The 18,799-nt window shown below is 42.6% G+C and overlaps 3 protein-coding genes across 4 annotated transcripts; all 3 read left to right on the top strand.

Annotated features, from left to right (window-relative positions):
• The first annotated feature begins 766 nt into the window (after positions 1-766).
• Positions 767-2,355, top strand: LOC133905852 (uncharacterized). The gene is made up of 6 exons (XM_062347633.1): positions 767-1,112; positions 1,198-1,290; positions 1,387-1,482; positions 1,567-1,911; positions 1,977-2,048; positions 2,281-2,355. The coding sequence occupies exons 1-6, from the start codon at positions 882-884 to the stop codon at positions 2,353-2,355; spliced, it is 912 nt and encodes a 303-aa protein (XP_062203617.1). The 5' UTR covers positions 767-881.
• Positions 2,356-2,369: 14 nt separating this feature from the next.
• Positions 2,370-3,842, top strand: LOC133910023 (uncharacterized). 2 transcript variants are annotated; one of them, XM_062352545.1, is made up of 8 exons: positions 2,370-2,499; positions 2,586-2,657; positions 2,742-2,807; positions 2,889-2,945; positions 3,038-3,082; positions 3,175-3,222; positions 3,342-3,578; positions 3,663-3,842. In XM_062352545.1, the coding sequence occupies exons 1-8, from the start codon at positions 2,446-2,448 to the stop codon at positions 3,681-3,683; spliced, it is 600 nt and encodes a 199-aa protein (XP_062208529.1). In that variant the 5' UTR covers positions 2,370-2,445; the 3' UTR covers positions 3,684-3,842. The 2 variants fall into 2 exon arrangements, with proteins under 2 accessions (XP_062208529.1, XP_062208530.1); XM_062352546.1 differs by lacking the exon at positions 2,889-2,945.
• A 10,597-nt stretch (positions 3,843-14,439) lies between these two features.
• LOC133908463 (tubby-like F-box protein 1) lies at positions 14,440-18,477 on the top strand. Its single transcript, XM_062350499.1, has 4 exons — positions 14,440-14,790; positions 15,682-15,769; positions 16,916-17,057; positions 17,645-18,477. Exons 1-4 carry the CDS (start codon positions 14,512-14,514, stop codon positions 18,201-18,203), a joined length of 1,068 nt encoding a protein of 355 aa, XP_062206483.1. The 5' UTR covers positions 14,440-14,511; the 3' UTR covers positions 18,204-18,477.
• Positions 18,478-18,799: the final 322 nt, after the last annotated feature.

Below are 18,799 nucleotides of genomic sequence, written 5' to 3'. Positions count from 1 at the left end.
AAAGCAAGTGATGATTTTTGCTCTACCTGTAAGGCTTCTAGGTGGAAAGATAAGGAACCTGAAACTAAACTAACAAACAAGGAAAGAAGGAAAGTAATACCTAGGAAAGTATTGAGATACTTTCCCATCAAAGAGAGGCTGAAAAGACTGTTTATGTGTAAAGAAACAGCACCTCTCCTCCGATGGCATGATAAAGAACGGATCAAGGACGATGCTCTACGGCATCCAGCTGATTCCAAACTATGGAAGAGCTTTGACTCCGTTGTGCAACAGAAATGATAACTAGGGGTAAAAGAAATCGAATTATCCAGAGCCAAGATGAATATTTGTCAGAGGAGCATACTGAGCAAGAGAGAATTCCTCAACAAGACATTGGTTCTTCTGAACTCCAACTGGGTGTTGGAGAAAACTTTTCAGATGGTGATGATGATGTTGAGATTAATGTCCAAGGTAACTGCTGATCAATCAAATAGTAATTATTAGATAGTATTTTGTGCCACATACTATTGAATATTTCTTTTCCATGGTAATGAAACATTGGACAGAGGAGAATGGTGAAAGAGGAAGGCATGGGAGGAACAAACTGAAAGATATTTGGGGCCTTCCCAAAGGTCTCAGAATTGTTGTAGCCTGTAATGACCTCGATCAGCCAATTGGAGATGAAGCTGGTGTTCCAGGCAAATTTCTTGGCATAGTCGCTAGGAATGGTTGCTTGTGTAGCTTGAGCTACAGGGACTGGAAACTGCTAATAGGAAAGAGAGAAAGAAATAGCAATGAACAAAAAAATAAGATGGATATACTAAAGCAAGTGAAGGTATATCGTTAAACATTGTTGCCAAATTTCAAATTTGACCTTGCTTTTCGTTTTTTTCTTTCTCTGCATGATTTTGGTTACTTGTGTACAGATGAGATTCCTTTACCCTTCTCGCATGGAAAAGTGGATACTACGAACTATTGGAGAGAGATGGAGGCAGCATAAGTCAAATCTGAAGTCACTCTATTTTGATGTGAATAAGAGTCTGGAAGTTAATTGCAGCAATTATCCAGAAGGTGTTGTTATTAAGGATCAGTGGATTGCACTTGTAAACAATTGGATGACCCCAAAGGCAAAGGTATATGTGGATACATATTTCATTTATCATGTACCAGCATATTAGCTTTTCAAGAAGATCAATATAGTTTCTTATTCTGTCATAGGAAATAAGTGAGACAAACAGGACAAATTGCGCAAAGAAGAAGTCGACGCATACAGCTGGAACAAAAAGCTTTGCTCGGAACAGAGAAGAGCTGGTAAGCTATGTACAGCTGCAATTATGTGCATTTGTTCTTCATTCCGACATACATAATGATTATTAAGTCCTTGATATTCAACCTTGTCTTATATAGAGGCAAAGAGATCCTGAAAAGAAGGTCCCTCACAGAGCCGTTGTGTTCATCCATACACACCAGCCCAAAAGTGACAAGAATATAAATGGACATGTGGTATTTAACAATAAATGATCAATATTTTCTTATCCACATTGATTATTACTACATTACATTAATTTACATTGTTGATATCTCAAGGGCGAACTGAAGGAGCTTTTAGAAGAGCAGCCAGATTTAGCGGACACTAGTCAGGGAAAGATTGCTTGGAAAGGAGATGCATTGAATCAGATATTAGGAGAAGAAAAGCAAGGCCGTGTTCATGGTTTGGGCCTAGTTCCAAATCCAAATAAAGTGTTTGACCTGTCAAATTCACGACGCTTTAAGAACATAAATCTAACTTCATTGGATCCGACATCAAGTGAAGATGTTCAATCCCTCAGACTTCAACTGGAAAAGGTCCAAAAGCATGTCCAGAATCAAGATGCTACTATCATTCAATTGAAACAAAAAACAATATCTTTAGAAGAAAGACAAGTAGATCAGGTAATTTCAAAGAACTTGTCTCTTATTCACCATTTTTGTACTAACAGTTCGAATTTATGCTACAGAGGAGCTTAGATGATTCTGTGCATACAGCTCAAGAAACTATCTATGTTGATGGGCTAAATTCGAATAGAAAAGTAAGAAACCCTCTGAATAAATAATAAAATATTCTGATACATACATTACTTTCTTTTTGATAATCAGGTGTAAGTCCTATTTTTTTCCCTATCTACAGAGAGTGTAATGTCACCCTGAAAGTCTAGAGTCTAGCATGATTGAACGCCATAACGATACAGTAGTATGGGACTGCCATAACTTTTCAACCAGAGTTTATGTTGAAGTATTCTAATTCATTCTTATCTACTACAGAGGTGGCAAAGTGATGATGAATATGAGGATTTACAGCGGCCAAACAAATATTCTACTGCACTCAAGGTTTTCTGACATACTGTTCCAACCTCTTCATTGCTTACAACTAATATTATATATAGTTAATGATATCTTGACCTTTGTTTCATATAGAACAAAAGGTAAATGATACAGAATGACATTGCACAACAAGCAAAAAAATATTATGTTGCACAAAAGGTTAATTTACATCAATACTACTTGAATCTATCGTTCTTTCAGTATCAAATTGATCCATCATAACAGATTTTTGTATTTATACATAGAGCAAGGAAAATAATGCCCCTGATGATGACAATAGGCTGCGAGCCTCCAGAGAATTTACTGAAACACACAATGTTAGTACTTTATGGTCTACTTAAAAAAAATAAGATTTCAATCAAACAAGCGCTAACTGATTGGTCGTTATGATTCCCTCACAGGCCAGGGCTTCACATTTTCAAGATACTGTTAGCTTGGACAAAAACAAGAATACTAATACCTACAAGGTGACTAGTACCAGTTCTTTATTTTACCATTATTAAGATTATTTATGTAACATGCAGTTAGTAAAATAGCCTACATATCAGGTTGCAGACTTGGAAACACCTTCATTTTGCTCAAATCGTGAAGGTTCTCATTACCAGGTATTCTTTTTAGCAACAATGTTTCTGTTGTGAGCAATTTTTTTGATAATTTGATTACTCAATTCTGTCTGACCTTCTTTTTTTCGCTTCAGGGAAATAATACCTCAAAAAGAGCCTATGCAGCCAAGCATGCTACTGTATACCAAATTCTAGACTTTATGCTATTTAGTTTAAACATATAATTAATTCTCCTAGCGGTAGACTGATAGTCCATTCCATTTTTTTGTAGAAACAACAGCATGGGACAAGCTCTAGATTACCAACCAATTCAATGGCGGTATGAAAATCAACTTTCGTTCATAACAAACGAGTTTCATATTAATTGTTGCTTATGTTGATTATAACTAAAAAATTTCAGTTGTACAATTTTATTCACTAATCTTTTATGTGCACTAGGCCGGCACTGCAGTGTTTTTGAAGAGCTTGAAAAGTCAAAGTAAAAAAGTTGCCGTTGCTACTGTCCAAAGTTGTGATCCAACACAGAAACTTGATGGTGTGGACATAGGAAATCAATTTTTGTTAGTTCGTGTCAGTATTATTATAGCAGATGATGAAGTATTGGTACGGCCATATAAAAACTACAAGTTTATGGGTGATGCACTAGGAGCCCATATTGCTTGGCCTGCAACTTTGGTATGTGCACCTCTTATTATCTTCACAATGAGATTTTTCTTTCTTTCAACCATGGCACTAAAGCATTCTGATTTCTGAATGTAGATTGAAAAGGCAAATTGGTGATACTGTTGATGACGAGCTGGATGCAAGGTGGAGAGTGCCGGCAATTTCAGAGACTAACAAATTTAGTAGTTAACCCATAGGAAATGTTGTTTATGTTGAATTTCTATCATGAAACCTATTTGGATATTGTAATCTATGTAATGCAATGAATCATTTGTTACTAGCCATTTGAGGATTTGTTTGTTTCTGTGATTAATCTTTGCATATATGACTTTCTCATTATTGTGTTCCAAATATAAATTAATTAGATGAATAAATGCTGGTAGCAACACCTATAAGCGTTGCAATAGTCCAAATTTATTTGTTGGAAAAGACTAAAAAAGTCATTGATCTACAAAATACACCAACATATAGAAGCGTTGGCATAAGCAAATGCATCCGTTGCAGCCTTGCAACGGTTTTATGTCATATTTACCAACGTTTATATATCTGTTGTAATAAACCCTTGCAACGCCAGTTGCAGCAACGGATAATAAATGTGTTGGTATAGACCTTATCAACGGTTATTTGGACTTTTAGCAACGCATATATGCGTTGCAAAAGGGGTGTTTCTCTTGTAGTGCTCCAGCCCATTTCACTAGTGTGGTTGCAAGCATGACATGAATTTGACATCATTTGTCCATTCCCTAGAGCACTTGGGGACCTACATTATGCAGTGGTAGCTATAGATTACTTCTAAAAGTGGCCCAAAGATGCTCTAGTGGCCTGCAGCCCGGCAAAGAACGTTCAACACTTCTTTTGGCAAAAATATCATGTGCTGATTCGAGGTCCCCCAAGAAGTGACCATCAACAATGGAATACAATTTGATTTCACACTGTTTAGGCATTTTTGCGATAGCTTGGGCACTAAGCTATGCTTCACATCAATGGGCCATCCGCAATCCAATGGGGCAGTCGAGAGGACCAATGGAGGCATCTCAACGGCGGTAGCAAAGCAGCTGGTAGGACTACCTAAGGGAAAATGGGTAGAGGAGTTGCTGAAGATTCAGTGGTCTCTCTGCACAACGCTTACTAGACATATGGGTTCCACACCATTCCGTCTGCTATTCGGGGATGGGGCGATGACCCTGGAGGAGGCACGGGTTAAGTCTTTAAGGGTTTTGTTGACCGACACAGACGATGAAGTATTGTGGAAGGATCGAGTGGAAGAGACTCATCTCACGGCTGCCACTAACTTAGTGAAGTACCAATAGGAGACCAAGCGCTGGCTCGGTAAAAAAATTGATAGCGTAGCCTACCAGCCTAGAGACCTGGTACTCCAACACAAGCTGAACCACAAAATGGTGGGAAATATCCCAACGGAGTCCCAACGGCTAGGCTCTTATCGCCTAGCCACTTTAGGTGGTGAAATGCTGACTCACATGTGGAATGCAGATTCGCTCCACAAGTACTGAGTCTAAGGACCAGCTTTCGTACACCCCGCTAGGATATGTAGGATTAGCTAGGGCCTTTACTTTTCTACAAAAATATATAAGTAAATATCTTCGAAGTTGTACTCTTTTCCTTGAAGGGGAAACCCTAATCTGGGGTGCAAGGTTTTTAATAAGGCAACCTCCTTATGTACCCCTAGAAGAATGAAAATTAATTACCCGAATAAGAATGCGCAGTTCTGCTTTGTGTGATAAAGGGTGATAATCCAAGGACTCACATATGGCAGAAGTCCAAGGGCATGCCATCTCCAAAACCAGACAAGCCTGAGGGCCCTAGAGGGTTGATGCATAAGGAGCTCAACTGTAACAAAAGAGGATAGTAGTCTAAGGTCTCCCTTATGGTTGACATCTAAGGACTCACCCATAATAAATGGATGGTTGATACACACATATGGGGTTGACTCTTCTGAAAAGATGGCCGGACCAAAGGGTTTCGAAGGGTTGACGTCTAATGACTCACCCATAATAAACAGAGGGTTGATACCCACGTATGGGGTCGACTCCTCGGAAAAGCCGACCGGACCTAAGGGTTCCAAAGGATTGAATATGCGCAAAATACCTAATCAGAGGGGGTGAATGATTGCAGAAACCAAATTACTAAAATTAACTCACCAAAATCGAAACTCGATTTATACTCGGTATTCCACTCGAAATAGATTGCACAAGCTCTAGTAAAAATGATGTAGAGAAAGATCTTCTGGTCAAATTTTTCTCAATTTTGGTCATCAGAAACTAGACTCAAATACGAAACTAACTCCACAAGAATCGAGTAAACCGGATATGTGGATCAAGAATTATTCCTAGTCGAAGCAGACTGTGTCAATCAGAATCGAGTATATCAAAATCTAGTCGAGTAGATCAAAATCTAGTCAAGTTGACAAAAGGCTACTCGAGATCAAACCAAATCCACTCGAAATTTTCTCAAATCAAACACTAGATATTCTAGCAAGGTTTTGGATAAACCAAGATGAAACTTCATAGAAACATGAAATTAATTGAAAATCAAAACCGAGCATGCAGAATATAGAACAGAGAGAAAATTCTGAATCAGCAACTCATTAACTTACGAAACTTGATTTCCGTCGCATAGATAAGTTTACAAGATGTCTTTCCAAAGCATCCAATAAGGATTTCCACAAAATCCCAAAATAGCTCTCTCTCGAGTTCTCTATCTCTCTACTGCATTGTGTTGCCCTGTTCTACGCTTACCTACCCAATACAATATACCTCTCTATCTATAGGGTAGCCGCACGTACAAATGTGACTGAATTGAACTACAACTACCTATCGTATTCAATCTGGTCTCTATCCTCTTCTAATCACAGAAGGACAAACAACTTCAGCTAATTAAGCTAATTAGCTAACAACCCTTATGTAATCATGCATGCACATCTCCCATGCATACATGCATATACGTAACCAACTCAGAGTCCGTTCCGACACTAACTCTTGTCTCAAGTTCAGCCACCACACGACTCCCTCGTGCCTGCTTTGACTTGAACACGAATTAGTCTTCACGTCCTCTCACGATCAGATCGCCTCCTGCGTCCATCGCGAAGCCTTGTCTCCATATGCATTGTTTTCTCAGCTCAAACATTCCGCATGACATCCTCGATCACCACGACCTCAGTTCCTCCTGAACCTAGTCGTCGAACCTCAGTTCCTCCCTGAACATAGTTTGTCTATCCATCATCGATAACGTTTGCCTTCGAGCAACACCTGCACATGAATCAAACAACAATCAAGTACGAGCACAAGTCCTTCCTAACTTGACTCAAGATCAGTTCACACAACACCATGAAAACTCCAAGTAAAACCAACATGCTAACATAAGCATATCTTAGCACCTCATGAACATCAACCAAATGTTTGCTCTGCCAATTTCATCAATCAAACCAATTTTTCATCACACGATCTCATAGGGTCAATATCCACGTATGAGGTCAATTGCTCCGAAAAGCCAGTTGGACCTAAGGGTTCTGAAGGGATGACATTTAAGGACTTTCCCATAATAAACGGAGGGTCGATACCCATGTAGTGGGTCGATTCCTCCAAAGGGTCGAACCTGAGGGTTCTAAAGGGCTCGTGTCTACGAACTTGGCCATAATGAACAAATGGTCGGTACCCATGTACGAGGTCAACTCCTAAACACTAACGGGCCCAAGAGTTATAAATACTAATCACTCAAAAACTCACATAAAATCACAGGGTCTCCATGGTTGCCAACACATTATTTAATAGAAAATATTACAACGTTACGAAGAGGTCGGGGGTCTGGCCCAAGATCCTGAAGGATCACTGGAAAAGAAATCTCCTTATACCTGCGATTGTAGGCCGATTGAAAGGTGAGGCCGTGACTCGCATCAAATGAAGCCGCTGGGTTTATTGCCTAGTCGGACCAGCTCCTAGAATGAAGGGACTCAAATGACGAAGTCACAATCAAGGCTTTGGTCGTAGCAAGCCCATCTTCATAAACATGCTCCTCTTTTGGTATGAGGAGCTCTGGCATGGAAAAAGGTTGAGCTCATCTACGTTTTTGTCAAGCCTCTAAAATTGTGTTATCAAAGGTTCTCCAAAACACTCGAGCCTCGGCATCCGAGTCATCCTTAATAGTCCTCCTCCAGCGGTAATAGTCTTTGAAATCCCTTGGGGATACTGAGGTAAAAACGTCTGCCATGTTGGACAACGCATATAAAGACCTTTGTATTCCATCGCCAAAGGCATTTCGTCCAGCATAATCCTCTTCGAACTGGGGCCCAATGACAGAGTCTTCTCCTGCCTAAAAATAGGACGAGGATCGCATTCGATAGTGCGTTTGAAACACTAAAAAAAGCAAAGAGAAAGATTAAGAGCCAAAGTCGATGGAAGGTTGTTCCATTACCAAAAGGTTCCCTTACAAAAGGCCAACAAAGACCTCAGCCTTTACAAAATCAGAGCAGAGCAGAGGCCCTAGCCTACGACCTATCCTAGGACCTAATAAAATATATTGGCAAAACCAGGATGAGAAATTCACACCTGGGCTCCTCCAATATTGACTCATTCATCTTAGCCTGGCCGGGGGTACGCCAATACTTGTCGAAGAAAGTAAGAGCAACTGTTTTCACTCCATAACCCGCAGACTTCAAGGCAGCCTCGTAAGGAGCTCGTAGTCTATTGCACCAAGGGTCTCAAAGTGATAACAACCAATAGCCCTTAGAGCATCTAACTAGTCTTGATGGACACCCCAACGCAGAAGTCACCAAAGGTGTATGCGCCAATGTTCAAGAAAGACATGACCTAACCGATCCACTCGAGAGCACCTCAGAGGTCAGACCCGACTGAAAGAGGGGAGTATCAACCAATCCCAGCACGCTGAACAACTAAGACACTATGATGAAAGTGGCACATGCATTCTTTGTGAGGTCGGCCAACTCATCTTCTAGAGCTGTCTTCTCCCGTTCGAGGGTTGCCTTTTCTTGATCGAAGGCGATAGCAGACTCCTCTCTCACCGCCTTCTCATGCTCAAGAGCGGCAATTTATGCAAGCACCTAGCCTTGCTCCTTCTCGAGAGCAACCTCCAGATTGAGCCTTTTCTTCCTCTCCTCTTCCTGTGCAGCGTCTAAAGTGCATCATTGCTTCTTCTCCCCTTCGAGGGCATCATCTGAGGCACACCGCCTTTTCTTTTCTTCCTCGAGGGCACCCTCTGAGGCAAGCCGCGACTGATGCTCTTCCTCCAGTTTGGCCCAGAGGTCCTTAACCTCCTTCGCAGTGCGATAACACTTGGACCTAACTTCACCAAGCTGAACCCCCATGTGGTCGATGACTGTCTGAGCACCTTACACCAGAACCAAACCCTATAGTAAATCCATACGTAGGTTAGCATTGGAAAAATGACGGTAAAAAATAAAACATGAGAAGCGATACCTTCATTTGTGCCATAAAAAGGGGGTCGATCAGGTCACCAGGGCATAGTGTATCACCATCGTCTTGGCCGGGGTTTTGTTCAATAACTTGCCGAGCGTGATGAGAGTCTACCAGGTAGATGGCCTTGCAAAAAGGTCATTGCACTCAAAACTTTCAGAGGTGGAGGTGCTACCGCTCGGATGAGGGATCCCCAGAGTCCCCATCAATGACTTACCTTTCCCTAAGCCTAGCTTTGGCAGGGAAGCATGGCATGGAGAGACGCTCTCTGATGAACAAGCCAAACATGAGATCATGCATAATGGGAAAATCAAATAAAATTATAAGGAGGGTACCCGAAGTATTTTCTTCACTCGCATTCGAGCGAGCATCATCTATTAGAATACTCTCTGAGACTCGCTTGGGAGTCCACAGGATCCACAACAGAGCCTTTGGGATCCGTGATAGAGCCTTCAAGGGCCGCAACAGGGGTGAGTTCATGGCAGCGTCTACCCCAATATCCTCCTCATCATCGTCAACCACATGGGAGCTCTTACGTGAAGGGGAAGCCATAGAAGTAAGGGGCATCGCGGTGACACAAGACTTGCCGCAAGCCTTGGGGGTGAACGAGGTCGTCATCGCATCACCATCGTTGGCCAGTATTGGGGGAAGGCCACCACTACTATTACCATGTCCCTCGATGATGGGTACATCCTGCTATTTCTTCGGTCCTGGCTCATTGCACGATCTAGAGCCTCGATGGGGGGCCTTCGTGGCAGCAACAGAAGCGGACGCATCATCACTAGTAGCATCTAGTATTTTTCACCTTCGCGCAACCTCGGGGGGGCAGAGAGTGGGGCCCGTATGGCAAGGGTATACTATCCATGACATGATTAATCCGTCCACCCTTCACCCGCAAAGTTAGCGCCACATGCTCGCACCACATATATGGCCCAAGAAGAACCTATGCCTCCGCGTAGATCTCGTTAATACTCCCTGAAATAAGGAATGATTAGCTGAAATATTACACTAAAAGAAAATGGGGGCATCAAGCGTTCGAAGACACTTACCTAGCACGCCTAAAAATCTGAAGGGTGTTCGAGGACGATGCAGGCGACACATCAAACTTCCAGCCGAAGGATAACGGGCTAACCCTGGCCGTGTAGTACTCCTCGACAAGGTCACGGATGTCGAGTTGCTTCAAGATAGTAGAGATGGTCTGGAGCCTTGCACTAACCACATCTGTCATCTTCACTGATGGCCTCCTTCGGAATAGGATTTTCTTGCTTGTTTGAGGACATCGAGCCTTAGGGAACCCTATGTTAGAACTAGAAATCAATCCAGTTGTTACTCCATCGATTCCATTGGGCCCTCGCTGGTGCTTGCACGCCATTAAGGGGAACAAAGATGACACTGCCATACGACGCAGCGAATTCTTCGCCATTTAACACCAGCTTCTTTGGCTGGCAGTGCGCGAAGTGTAGGTACGCAAAAGCTGCATAGTTGGGCTTCTAGCCCTATGAACACAAGGCCCACGTGAAGACAGAAAGCCAAACAATGGCATTCGGCATCGGCTACTGGATCTGCAACTCGTATCAATTCAACACGCCAGTCAACATAGAGATCCAGGGGAAGCGAAGGCCAACATAGAAAAATTCGAGGAAGACACCGACCTCGCCTTCACATGGCTGCAGTAACGTCTCTTTGGGTGAAGGCAACTGGGCTTTGTCGGTGTCGCGCATCTAACTTTTCTCCACTAAGGACTTAATGTGCCCTTCGATGCACCACCTAGCTCTAAAGTACGGCATCGAAGGAGTCGTACTACTCGCACGTTGAAGCTTGGGCTTCGCCATTCTACCAAAGGGGAAAATAAGCAAAGTACCAAAAGAAACGAGGAACAGTCGACTCGAAGTGTCTACGTAGTAGTAGGGAGATGGCCAACAAAAGAACAAGAGCACAATGGGGTGAAGGAGAGAATTACCACAAGAGGGATGGGTAATATATATATATGCCCCGCACCCAGGGCACATTGTTGAAAAACCCATGGCACGTCGTACCACGTGATCGCACATACGACATATCAAAGTGTGACACGCGTCCTAACACACAGGACCAATAAAGTGCATGTCACGTCTACACAACGAGAGAACCACGAGATCTGGGGGTGACACGTGGCAAAAGGATGTGGAACCACATAATGCCTCAAGAGTACCCACGTCGTAGTATGACACCATAATGGCATACGACGCATGCACCAAAGCACCTAGGATCCCATCGAAAATTGCAACCATTGCCTCTACCTCCTAAAACCAGCCTAATCTACCGCATATAAATACATAATTCACCGCCATAACCCTCACATATCATCCATGCTCAGTCAGCTTCTCTTTTTGCCCTTTAGCCAACTGAGTCTCGAGAAAGCTAGTCATGGAGTGGGCAAACCTCCCATGAATAGCCCTTCGAGCCATCGTCAACTGCTTTGACAAGCTGAAGGACTTCATGTCCTTCAGGGCGGTTTTCTTTGGATGGTGCACCAACATCCATCGCGAGGAGCACTTGCAATTCGTCCCCTGGGTCCTCCGAACCAATGAAGTTCACGAGTTCAACAACATCTCCATCTATTTGCTAACGAAGGAGAGGATTCTCGTAGTGCATGTCCCGTCGTTCAAAGGGCGCTAGATGAGAATTAGGACTTTTGAGGAAAACTATCTGATAGGGTTCGACTACGATGATGAGGTCGTGTGAGTCACAAACCCTTTGACTAGAGAAACCTTCGTCCTCCCTCGGCTCTCGGAGTGGGCTCGTTATCAGAACCCAAAGGGCGTCTTCATACACCCGAAGCCAGGGTTCAAGCCAGAAAAGATCATCGTCATCTACGTATACCGCGCCTGCTACCTCAAAACCAGAGAACACCTCACGGAAGCATCATAATGGGGAGTCGGTAGTGTGAATGGCTAGATATCAGAGCCGACGGAGAATCTCTAGATGAGCTTATGTCCTAAAAGGGGAGAAACTGCACATGTCATTCAGGCAGGGGCCCACATGCTCCTTCTCTGAAATGACAAACTATGGGTTCCACCACCCAGCAACACCTGCTGGACCTCACCCTGTGAGCGCAACACAGCTTTGAAGACCAAAACGTACTCAACGATGGGTGGTGGACCCTTGTAAGTTGTGTAGGATGGCGTCGGATCTCAGAACTCCACGAGAAAATCATATTGTAGAGCTGGGATGATACATGGTACGTCCTCGAGGGAGATAGAGAGCTAGCATGCCTTCGCAAGAGCTACGCACACTTCGTCAGCTTACTCGACAACCATGGTGGGACCCAGTACTATGCATGGCAGTGGGACACCACAACGAATGTCTCAGCCATTGTTCAGGCTGTCCCTACAATGCATCAGTGGGCGCTAGGCACTTGGTTCATGCCAAGTCTGCAGTGAAGTGCCTTACAAAAGGAGAATTTATTATTCGTGCAGCGCATAGATATCTTGTATAGGTCATGAAGGGGTTATGTTTTATCGTGCAAAGGATGTATTTTGTTACCACCGCATGATAGCAGAAGGCTATGCCCTTGTCTAATATATATGTATTTCCTTTCTTCTAAAACACAGATTCATTTTGTCATTTTTGGTAATTTACTTCGACTGATCGAAGGGGGGGACAAGGAGGAGGGTAACATCTCACTATCTAAATATTCTCATCTCCTCCCCCCCCCCCCCCCAAAAGTCAGGACTAAAATCGTGAAGGGACCATTGTTGGAGGAATGGTACCACATGGGTCCCTTTCGTTGACTTTGGCCACAATGGTCATTCCCAAAACCGAAATAGCGAGGTCAACGTCAAGGTAGGGATGTTTCCCTTTATGCTAAATGGGAATTAGGCTCGAAAAGGCGTAGCGAAGCCTAAGGGATGAAGCCCAAAGACGAGGCCCAAAGGACGAAGGAGCACGACTAAGACTGAAGGACGAAGGATGCAACAAAGCCCTGAAGTCGAAAGGAGGCGACACAAGGACCTTCGGTGATATAGCGAAGGTTCACCTAAAAAGGAGCCTGTAAGTTAGATGAAACTCGACTAGGAAACGACCGGGATGAGGTCACCGGTAGCTTCAACAGAGGGCCCAGAGTAAGTCTCCTCAGGACATATATCGGGATTTGGTTGCTTAAGGCTATATAGGTAGACAATGACCATAATATCCCAGTGATATTCTAGAATATTCTCTAGTGTTAGAAGGAATATTCCTATAGATAAGAAGTGGAAATGTAATGATGATGAGAGTGGCTAAGGTGTATCTATAAATACCCCCACTTATCTAATGTATTAACAAGAGAGAAACAGTTATTACACCAATAGTTACAAGTTTTGTTTACTGTTACGATCATGATCCCAACAGGAACCCTAACCTTTAGCAAGGTCTTTGCCTGTAGAGATGGTGCGTGAACACAACCAATATGGGTTAGATTGATTATCTGTATAGATAGATCCTAGCTCAACAAATACGTATAATTTTAGGAAGAAACATGTTTGGTTGCCCGTATGCACTGTTCTAGCTTAGTCTGCGGATACAAATATATACCCATAGCTTAGCCTGGGAGGCAAGCATGCCCACTTATCAGTGTTATAAAATCACATTCAGGTGAGCAACCAATCACAGTCTCAACTCTTGCATTCATCCATACAACCTTAAATTCAGTTCAGTTTATCCAGACATATACAACCAACAAAATACTTTTATTTTTAACAAATATAACTTTACTCAGCCTACATATACGATTATACAAATAAAATCATATACAAACAACCAATCACATTCTTATATGACTTTGGCACACCATAAATCAGGTTACTAAAAACCTAGCTGACTTTTTTTTAGGCTAGAAACCTAGCTGACTTAGTAGAGCCCGAAGCACACATAATTGGCGATACATCTAGCATAGTGGACTACTGACTGTGATGTGCAATTTGACGACTAACCTGCCCAACGTAACTATACAATTCGTACATCCCACGGACTCTAGCAGCTTAGACAAGAACAACGTGATCTATGGTGACCACGATACTTGTCGTGGAATTTTTAAAATTTGATCATTTTTACAAACTTTTTCTATACATAGATCTATAAAAAAATATTGCAAAATAGGTTTATTTATGGTATCATAACATTTAACGTGTTAGTTGGATAGTACAGTATCGTGATCATTAACGTTATGGTACTCACTGCCTATAATTTTCAAGTGTAAAATAGAATATCGGTAACGCTGTGCTAAATACTATGACACCGTATAATTTAATCATGACATCATGTAAAATAAAAATAAAAATAATATATTTTTAAAAATTATTTTTTAAGAATCTATTGATAGAATATGTTTAGAAAAATATTGTAAAAAATCCACGTACTTGTCAGCTAGAATTCCACTTATCTACGATCCAACTCTACAGCCGAACGCGGTTTTGAGTAGCGGTGAGGGGAAAAAGGAGAGCCTCGCGACCTGGTGACGCAGTACAGTGGTGGGGAAGATGCCTCGGCAGGCTGCGCCGGCGTCGGCGCCGCAGAACGGCGAGGTGGCGGAGGTGGTGGAGGCGGAGGACCAGGAGGAGAGGTGGGCGAGGCTGTTGCCGGAGCTGCTCTCGGAGGTGGTGCGGCGCGTGGAGGCGTCCGGCGGCGAGCGGTGGCCGGCGCGGAAGGACGTGGTCTCCTGCGCCTGCGTGTGCCGCCGGTGGCGCGACGCCGCCGTCGCCGTCGTGCAGCCGCCGTCGGAGTCCGGCAAGATCACCTTCCCCTCTTCGCTCAAACAGGTGAGGACGGAAGCCGCGGTCTGGGCTAGGCGCTCGCTCGTCGAACAGTAGGGTGTCTCGGCCGCCGATTCGGTGTGCAGTGGTGTAGGTCTGTGGATATCCGATGTTGTGTCGATGATTCTGAGAAGGGTTTGATGCAAGATGCTATTGTTGTCCTTAGATTCGTGATTTGGAGAAGCTTCTTTGCTCAGATGGGATTGAGGCGTCGGATACTCGGATTACGGTCGTTCTGTGAGGTTTGAGGGACGAATTTGGCAGCTGCATACTTTTGGTCCATCAGGTCCGGTCATAAGACTCTGAGATTGCTTACTCGTGCGATTTGGAAAAATTGGAGGATATGCAAGTACATTTATTTTTGTGGGAGTCGATTTGCCTTTTTTTATTAACCCTCAATTGGTTTTGTTACTATTTTGGATGTGAGTTTATGGATATAACTTACAGTTGTGTGCTCATATTTAACTTTTGGGGGTGAATAAATTTGGTTGGTAGTTTGTCGGGTGGTTTCAGTGACGCTTGACGATGGCCATGGGTTTGCGATGGCCATCCGTTCCACAATCAGAAATGTCTAGTTATGTCTACAGATTATGTTTTTTTAACCTTTGCAAAAAAAACTAGTGTATTTTTTGGGGTTATCTTTGTTAGTTTTTAGCTACTTTCTCATGTGTCTGAGGCATTGATTTGGTTATTTAGGATTCTAGTGGGAGAAATAACCTGGCAGCTGGATTGCACCTTATGTGCATCTTCAGCTATTTGGATTTGTACCAGAGGGAGCGATTACGATTAGGATATTAAGGACTCTAGTTCCAGAAGTTACCTTGCAAGTTCAGTAGCATAGTATTCCTTATGTGACATTCGTGCGCCTAAATTTTGCACCATTTTGTCAAAACACAGCCAGGGCCAAGGGAGCTCCCAATGCAGTGCTTTATCAAGCGGAACAAGAAGAACTCTACATTCTACCTCTACCTTGGCTTCACAAATTGTAAGTATAAGATATGATGTGATTATCATGTTGATTTCTAATTTTTACTTCATGTTGCATACGCGCGCATCAATTTGAAGTGCACTTTAAGAAACCCAAAACCTGTTTTTTAATGTTAAATAAGGCACGGGGCATTCCTTCTTGTGGTTCCAATGTTGCTTCCATTTTTCTGGGAACCTCTAATTTCTGTGTAAGCACCAATTGATATTCCACAATATTCTCATCGAATTAGTTTTATATTTCACTCAAAGTCGGTATAACTTTAATTGAAGATGTCACTTATTTGGTGCGCACTTATAGAATTTTGGCATGTTCAGTCCGATTCCTCTTTGCTTCCTGGCATTCAGATTAATAATCAATCGAACAGGCATTATTTGTTGATTTTCCCGGACCATGTGATGTATTTTGGAGCTCATCAGTGATCATGGGGAAGACTAGGTGTCCCGGATATTGAAATAGAACGTACAGTTTAAATGAATTATGGGCTAGAATAGTTACCTATAGTCCTGTAGCATTCATGGATAGTTATTGTACTTCATATAATATCTGACAAGCTCTTAACCTCGGCTGCTCAGAGATGAAGTGTAGCGAATGGTCATGTGCTAACTGCTTTCTAATGACTTTCCCTGATATTTATCTTAGACATTTCGACCGTATGTTTTCATCCGAGGTGTATCTATGCCAAATTCTGAGTGGGTGTACTTGTACACTTCAAAAAGTCTGATAAAAAGTCATATAATGAGCTTCCTAACTGCTGTCTAATGAGTTTCCCTGTTATTTATCTTGGACATTCAGACTGTATCTTTTCAACCGAAGTGTATCTATGCCCAAGTTTCAGTTGTTGTACTTGTAAACTTAACAATCATATAAATATTATATTTTGTTGCACAGTATGCATGGTCATGTTTTTACACATTTTTTTGCTTGAACATACATTACATGTATGGTTTTTAATAGATTTTTTTAAGTGCACAATTACATATTCCAAACTGGGTGTAGATAAACACATACACCTAAACTTAGGTTTGTGCGTGTGTGTGTTTCCGTAGACCTTCCATTGTAATTTGTTATATAAGACATATTTTTTTGGCCTTTTTCACCATCAAATATGCTTGATCATTAACACAGCTTGTTTGCATCTGACAGCACCTATGGATAAACCTATGGATAAAGGGAAGTTTCTCATGGCTGCTAGAAGGTTTAGGCGTGGTCCCCATACTGAGTACATTATATCCCTTGATGCTGAGGACCTATCACAAGGGAGCAATGTATACATGGGGAAACTGAGGTGAGGTTCTACATGATTGCAGAGCTCGCATGACCTTTTCATGCGCGTTCTTGGAATAATTCTGCTAACAAATTGGTTGGTGAAGTGTCATATTTGGATGCAATTAGGTGACAAACGCACTTCATGTTATTTAACAAACAGTTTCATTTTAGGCAACACATTTTAGGATACACAAAATGTATGAAAGTATGAAACTCCTGAGTTCCGACTGGTACCTGTTGTTTCACTTTGTCTTAGTCTTCAATTAGCTGCTAATATGTTTCAATGGTTCAAATTGTACACCATTTATATATTCTTTTGAAGAACAAACTCTGCAACCTGGTGGCAGACCTTATTTATTACTTGGTCTTAGGGCTTGCATAGTCACATGGCATCCATTGCATCCTAGGGCAGTTGCCTTTGCATGGCTGACGTATTGCAAAAGTTCCCTGATCAACACTTCACTGCCTTAGGTTAGGTTATATGACACTTCCCTTTGTTTGATTACTCTGTAGACAGCACAGATTACTAATCACCTGTTATGTTCCATACCTATATTCCTTTTTTCTCTCCCTTGATATGTGATTCTACTTCTGCACCCTGTTTAGATCTGATTTCTGGGGGACAAACTTCAAAATATATGATAGCAAGCCACCATATGATGGCGCTAAAGCATCAAGTAGTCAATCTAGTCGGCGTTTTGGAAGCAGAAGAATCAGCCCCCAAGTATTGGCAGGCAACTATGAAGTTGGACAGGTTTCATACAAATACAACTTGCTCAAATCCAGAGGTCCTAGGAGAATGTACTGCACCCTGGAGTGCCCTTCGGCTCAGGAGACCTGGGAAAACTCTCTCAAGACAAAGTTCAGGAGGCCCAGGGGGCCCACAACTTTAAGAAATAAAGCTCCCCGCTGGCATGAGCATTTGCAGTGCTGGTGCTTAAACTTCCATGGACGGGTAACAGTTGCATCTGTCAAGAATTTCCAACTCGTGGCTGCTGCTGACCCCAGTGACCCTACTTGCACTGTGGACGAGGAAACGGTTCTGCTGCAGTTTGGTAAGGTCGATGACGATATGTTCACGATGGATTATCGACAGCCACTCTCGGCATTTCAAGCCTTTGCCATCAGTCTCAGCAGCTTTGGTACCAAGCTAGCTTGTGAATAGCTAAACTGTTTGATGCACTTCATGTTGCTATATGGTTGTGGTAGCGGATGCATCTGTTGTTCTTGTTGTTGTGGCACTGTAATTTGCTCTTTCTAGTTTGAATATCAATGTATTGTTTGTATCATGTTCCTGTACAAGAGACGTATTGTTTAGTCTCGTCGAAGATACCTTGTTCCGAGAAGGAAATTGTGTTGTGAACTTTTGCACTGAAGCAAAAGCCGCTCCAATGTACATAAGGTCATGGTGAAGTGATACTACTTTTTTCCTTGCATCATCTTTTATTGTTTACTTTGTGGGACACTGCTACTTGAGCAGTATCTCTATCTTCACTGCCAGTGTGGCTCGCTACTTTTTTGTGCATGTTGTCAACCTCAACCTGGAGTTTTTTTACACATAAATTTATGAAGCCTGCATTGCGTTGGATGAGTTTAAGCCCGTCTCCATCTATCGTACGGACTTGCTGTTAGAAAGATTCGAGGGAAACTGGGGAACGCAGGCAAAGCCACTCCTTGTCCATTTCAGCTGCTGTCTGAACTCTCGATATTCCTGGTCAGCTCAATTTGTCTGCTACTCTTCTAGAAGTCAGAATTCCAGCA

Source organism: Phragmites australis, chromosome 2, assembly GCF_958298935.1.
Source record: "Phragmites australis chromosome 2, lpPhrAust1.1, whole genome shotgun sequence".
Taxonomy (NCBI): Eukaryota; Viridiplantae; Streptophyta; class Magnoliopsida; order Poales; family Poaceae; genus Phragmites; species Phragmites australis.
This window is presented reverse-complemented; position numbering and strand designations above follow the sequence as displayed.

Coding starts and splice junctions, on each gene's coding strand:
- LOC133905852 (XM_062347633.1), top strand. CDS start 882: ATGATTTTGGTTACTTGTGTACAGATGAGATTCCTTTACCCTTCTCGC. Junction 1,113..1,197: donor GGATGACCCCAAAGGCAAAG/GTATATGTGGAT, acceptor ATTCTGTCATAG/GAAATAAGTGAGACAAACAG. Junction 1,483..1,566: donor AGAATATAAATGGACATGTG/GTATTTAACAAT, acceptor TGATATCTCAAG/GGCGAACTGAAGGAGCTTTT.
- LOC133910023 (XM_062352545.1), top strand. CDS start 2,446: ATGATACAGAATGACATTGCACAACAAGCAAAAAAATATTATGTTGCA. Junction 2,500..2,585: donor AATATTATGTTGCACAAAAG/GTTAATTTACAT, acceptor ATTTATACATAG/AGCAAGGAAAATAATGCCCC. Junction 3,083..3,174: donor ATGCAGCCAAGCATGCTACT/GTATACCAAATT, acceptor ATTTTTTTGTAG/AAACAACAGCATGGGACAAG.
- LOC133908463 (XM_062350499.1), top strand. CDS start 14,512: ATGCCTCGGCAGGCTGCGCCGGCGTCGGCGCCGCAGAACGGCGAGGTG. Junction 15,770..16,915: donor CTACCTTGGCTTCACAAATT/GTAAGTATAAGA, acceptor TGCATCTGACAG/CACCTATGGATAAACCTATG. Junction 17,058..17,644: donor GTATACATGGGGAAACTGAG/GTGAGGTTCTAC, acceptor CACCCTGTTTAG/ATCTGATTTCTGGGGGACAA.